Below are 6,133 nucleotides of genomic sequence, written 5' to 3' on the forward strand. Positions count from 1 at the left end.
TTTTTAATTTTTGAACTTTAGAAATATAAAAGAATCAAAAGCAAAATATATCAAAGGGATAATAAAACTCAAAAACAGAAAAACGGAACTGACAACGATATAGTAATATAACTAGAAAACAAACAAGTCTGCACAACGCACACGAAAAACCAAAGACTGAGGAAAACGAACCAACTTGCTGAATTTGAGTATTTCAAAAGCGTAAGCAGATCCACATTTGACATTCGTCGTGTATGAAACACATTCTCTTGGACCTAGATTAAAATAAAATTTTGTATTTTTGGTTTTTTTTTTTTTTTGTTTGGCTTTCCGGATTAGAACCACGTTCCTTTATACTATGGTTAAGAATAAAAGAGAATGATCTTGAGATTTTATCAGAGGAGGCGGGGACAGGATAATTTCTTTTCTGATTGACTATTCATGTTCATCTGTTGTTTTGCATGCTTTTCGCGCATACGTTATTGTACAAGCAAACGGGGTTAGACACTTAAAAGAAGCATAACAGGGGCGTAAACATCGCTGCAATCAATCGATATCCCAATAGACAACAAAAGGTGATGTAATTAAGAAATAGTTAACAATAATTATTAAACATGAATTATCCGCTTCCTGAAAAAATAATCAGTGATTCCTTGTTCCTGGCCAGTTTAAGAACATAATTCATGCGAAAATAAAGACTATTCCCGAATTCCCGTATAAAAGACACTAGTCTGACATCATGAAAAAAGGTACTTCCGATCACCAAACACTAATATTTGACTCCTTTGAACATAGACATACATAAAAACACTAATTTAGAAAACGACCTAATTCTTAAAAATTAACCAAACCCATCAAACAGAAAGAAAGGGTGCCTGCAAGTTACAGTACACTTTCTTTACCATGTTGTTCATGAAAATAAATTCAAATACAAGATCACAATTCAAAAATAGAAATTAGTGTCAAATTTACAAACAGGGTTCAAAGAGATATTAACCCAACTAAATGTTTTGAAATTAAACTGAATGCACTTATGAAGCGGTATTTTCATGAAATGTATAATAACTTTGGTTTCAAATATAGAAAATCATATGAAAAAAATAGCACAAACACTCTAATATTCAACGAAACTAAAGCTCTTGAATATTGGTTTTTATACATCCGTCAATATCTGCCCTGACCTGTCATATCTATCATCATGTCTATAAACATGATTAATATAATCCAACAGTTCTCACGGTACTCTGACCACACACAGACTCTTAACTGCTTTACACGTGTTATCTGTATAGTAATGTTTACTGTTGTAATATAATATCATGATGTGTAGCTTGTAATAAAGTGTAGTTTAAAATAAGTCTTGAATGAATGCAGACGTACATACATGCCCCATGCAGAATATAACATGGTGTCAGATGAAAAAACGAATTGATTAACTACCAAGATGGATCAACTGAAACCACCCATAGCCTTAAGTATAGAGGGAAATGTTTCCGAGAATTGGAGAAAATGGAAACAAAAATTCCAGTTTTACTTGGACGCTACTGAGTTCAATGAAAAGGCAGAAAAGTTGCAATGCTCGCTGTTACTTCATTGTATTGGAGAAGATGCCGTGGAAGTATTCAACACATTTAATTTCGTGGAAGATGAAAAGGACAAAATTGCACCATTGCTATTAAAATTTGAGCAATTTTGCAATCCGATAAAGAACCAGACTTACGAACGATACAAATTCCACACGTGTTCGCAAAGTGAAGGAGAAAATATAGACCACTATGCCACAGAGCTAAAAAACAGAGCCAAAACATGTGAATTTGGACAGTTATGCGACAGTTTTGTAAGAGACAGGATAGTATGTGGTATACTAAGTGACAATGTTCGCGAAAGATTACTAAGAATTCCAGACTTGACACTCGCAAAGTCAATAGATATATGCCGCGCATCGGAAGTTTCAAAACAACAATTAAAATCTATAACAGAAGATGAAAAAACAGTTCACGCAATGAGGAAAGACTACAAATCAGGACACAAACCAAAAGTGAAACAACAATACAGAGATTATAGAAAAGACAACCCAAAAGGCCAGAAATACGATTGCAAGAAATGCGGAATGCAACATCTACCTAGAAGTTGTCCAGCTTACGGAAAAACGTGTAACCAGTGTAAAAAGCCGAATCATTTTAAGAAAATGTGCAAAAACAGAAGAATAAATGCTATTGAGGAAGAAAGCGACAGCGAAGATGAATTATACATTGGATGTATCGAAAATCAGAAGAAAAGTGAAAATTCTTGGATGGTTAATTTGAATCTGAATGGAAAAAATCAGAAGTTCAAATTGGATACGGGTGCGCAAGCAAATGTAATTCCGTACAAAGTATTGAAATTGGTGAAAGGAGATACCAAAATTATTCCAAGCAAAACAAGATTAGTCACATATTCAGGTGAAAAAATGGATGTGCTAGGGAAATGTTACATAAATGTATCTCACAAAGATAAAATTGAAAGAATGGAATTTGCAGTTGTTAATTTCAATGCTCAATGTATCTTAGGATTAAGTGCTTGTGAAAAATTAAATCTAATTAATAGAGTTATGTCAGTTGAGAAAAGTGCTGAATCTATTTTGAAAGAAAATAGTGATTTATTCGATGGAATAGGGGAATTAGAAGGATATCATCATATTGAATTAGATAAATCAATCAATCCGGTTATTCACCCACCACGTAGAGTACCGATTGCTCTGCAAGATAGATTAAAATCAGAAATAGAGAGAATGGAAAAATTAGGCATTGTGGAAAAAGTGGAACAACCTACTGAATGGGTTAGTTCAATAGTAATTGTAGAAAAGGCAGATGGTAAATTAAGGATATGTTTGGATCCTAAAGATCTTAATCGATCAATAAAGAGAGAACATTTCATATTGCCGAGACAGGAAGAAATAACCGCTAAGTTAGCAGGAGCAAAATATTTTAGTAAGCTTGATGCTTCAAGTGGATTTTGGAACATCAAATTAGACGAGGAAAGTTCTAATTTATGTGCATTCAATACACCATTCGGAAGATTTAAGTTCTTAAGATTACCGTTTGGAATCAAATCTGCTAGCGAAGTGTTTCACAAAGCCGTATGCAAAATTCTTCATGGATTAAATGGTGTCGAATCATTTATTGATGATATATTAGTGTGGGGATGTACAAAAGAAGAGCACGACAAGAGATTAAAAGAGGTTCTAGAACGAATCCGTACCGCAAATTTGAAGTTAAGGCGTGATAAATGTGAAATGGGAATCTCTGAGGTGACATATTTCGGTCACAGGTATACACGAGAAGGATTGAAAATCGACGACAACAAAGTGAAAGCGATAACCGAAATGAAATCACCGACCACCAAAAAAGAACTTGAACGATTTCTTGGAATGGTGACGTATATAGCAAAATTCGTACCAAATTTCTCATCAAACACAGCAGTATTGAGGGATTTACTGAAAAAGGATGTACCGTTTCAATGGGACGATAATCGTGATAAAACATTCAAAGATCTGAAAACATTGATCACAAACTCTCCAGTGCTTAGATATTTCAACAGTACAAAGCCAGTGAAGTTATCCGTAGATGCATCACAAAATGGACTAGGTGCTGTACTATTACAGAAAGAGTTGCCAATCGAATATGCATCGAGGGCATTGACTACATCGCAGAAAAATTGGGCACAAATAGAAAAAGAGCTATACGCCATCGTATTCGGGTGTGAAAGATTTCATCAGTATGTATACGGAAGGACAATTGAGGTAGAAACAGACCATAAACCTCTAGAAGCAATATTCAAAAAGCCACTAGTAAACGCGCCTCCCAGAATACAAAAACTTATGTTACGACTACAGAAGTATGACATTAATGTAGTGTACAAACCAGGAAAATTGATGTACATATCAGACACTTTGTCAAGAGCTTACCTTCATGAGTTCGACAACTCATGTGACAAGGACATAGATGCACAAGTACATTTATTGGTAAAACATGTGTCCGTATCAGAGTCAAAAATGGATGAATTCCGAAGAGAAACAGACTGTGACGATGCATTAACAGAGCTAAAGAAAACTGTAAAGGACGGATGGCCCGAGAGCAAGTCCGAAATAAACGACAAAATTAAACCATATTGGGACTACAGAGAAGAAATTCATGAAGCACAAGGATTAGTGTTCAAAGGAGAAAAAATCGTAGTGCCGTTTGCATTAAGAAAAGAAATGCTGCAGAGAATTCACGAGGGGCACCAAGGCATAGAAAGATGTAAAAACAGAGCAAGGGATGTTTTGTTCTGGCCCGCAATGTCAAAACAAATAGAAGACATTGTCCAAAGGTGTGAGATATGTAAGCGATTTCAGAACTCAAATGCAAAAGAACCAATGATTAAAGCCGAATTACCATCGCGACCGTGGGAGAAAGTAGCCACAGACGTGTTTGATTTTAAAAACAGACAGTATTTATTAATTGTGGACTATTATTCAAAGTTTTTTGAAGTTAGTATCCTGAACAATTTGACCAGTGATACAGTCATGATGAACATGAAGTCCATATTTGCACGACATGGCATTCCAGAAGTACTTGTATCTGACAATGCAAAATATTATACAAGTTCAAAATTCCAAGAATTCGCGAAATCGTGGGAATTTAAACATATAACGTCGAGTCCGAGATACCAACAAAGCAATGGATTAGCGGAAAGGACAGTGCAAACCGTTAAACAGCTACTAAAGAAAGCTGATTATGAAGGAAAAGATCCGTATATGAGTATTTTGAATTTCAGAAATACTCCGTTAGACAGTGACATGCCGTCGCCATCTCAACTATTGATGGGTCGCCGTTGTAAAACGAAATTACCTATAACGAAGAAGTTGTTGAGAACCGAAGTTCCGGAAAATGCAAAGAAAACATTTGTTAAAAAACAAGAGAAACAGAAACTGTATTATGATAAGAAAACAAAAGAATTATCAAAATTGAACGTTAATGACAATGTATATGTTCAAAGAGAAAAGCGTTGGGAACCAGCAGTCGTTGTTCAAAAAACAGACAATTCGCGTTCGTATATTGTTAAAACAGAAAATGACAAACTGTACAGAAGAAATAGAAAACATTTGATGGAAAACAAAAACAATGTTGTAATTGAAAATGACGATTTAGACACTGAGCCAATAGTGCAACCTAATACTGTACAAAACGAAGTCAATGATTATAACCGTACGCGTAGTGGACGAATGGTGAGAAAACCAGAGAGACTAATTGAAAACATGAACTAGTGTGTAGGAGTTAGATTAATATTTAGATTAGGACAATTTAGCTTTAGAGACAATATTTTCATTAATTACATACACATCATTTCAACATTTCATTAATACAATTTATTTGTTTAGTAAGGCAAAGTTTTACATGATGCCATTTCATTTCATTTCATTTAAGTAAAGAAGGGAGATGTCATATCTATCATCATGTCTATAAACATGATTAATATAATCCAACAGTTCTCACGGTACTCTGACCACACACAGACTCTTAACTGCTTTACACGTGTTATCTGTATAGTAATGTTTACTGTTGTAATATAATATCATGATGTGTAGCTTGTAATAAAGTGTAGTTTAAAATAAGTCTTGAATGAATGCAGACGTACATACATGCCCCATGCAGAATATAACAGACCTGAGCATTCCTGGCGAAGATAAAACCAAGAAAGCGCTTCGGACGCATGCAATTTATAACGTTTTGTTTTCATTTGTTTTACCCACAAACAAATAAAAGAAAGGAATTATTAACAGAATGATTTATTAAATATGATTAACATAAAATGTATTTACAAAGTTTAATTGAAAAGTCTATTCATCGTTATCTTCATCATCAAGATCTTCTTCGACCTCATTTGGTGCATGCGCAATACGTTTAAAATCATATTTGCACAACGCCATGCAATCTTTCTTTATATTGTTGCACTTCTTCTTGCAAGATTTGTCTTTGTGGCTTAAACAAAACTCCAGCTTGCAGATTCTGATCTCATCGTTACAGATCATCTTGCATTCTTTACTTCCCATCACCGTCGACACCATTGCAATGGCTATAACCAGGACCAGTACCAGTGCTTTAGTCTGAAATGAGATGCATAGATAATGATT

At 34.6% G+C, this 6,133-nt stretch overlaps 1 protein-coding gene across 1 annotated transcript; it reads left to right on the plus strand.

Annotated features, from left to right (window-relative positions):
- The first annotated feature begins 1,423 nt into the window (after positions 1 to 1,423).
- On the plus strand, positions 1,424 to 5,266 carry LOC134717814 (uncharacterized protein K02A2.6-like). Its single transcript, XM_063580307.1, has one exon. It carries the CDS (start codon positions 1,424 to 1,426, stop codon positions 5,264 to 5,266), a length of 3,843 nt encoding a protein of 1,280 aa, XP_063436377.1.
- Positions 5,267 to 6,133: the final 867 nt, after the last annotated feature.

This window comes from Mytilus trossulus, chromosome 5 (genome assembly GCF_036588685.1).
Source record: "Mytilus trossulus isolate FHL-02 chromosome 5, PNRI_Mtr1.1.1.hap1, whole genome shotgun sequence".
Lineage (NCBI taxonomy): Eukaryota > Metazoa > Mollusca > Bivalvia > Mytilida > Mytilidae > Mytilus > Mytilus trossulus.

Bases quoted from the DNA above. Each gene is read 5' to 3' on its own strand.
- LOC134717814 (XM_063580307.1), top strand. From the start codon at position 1,424: ATGGATCAACTGAAACCACCCATAGCCTTAAGTATAGAGGGAAATGTT.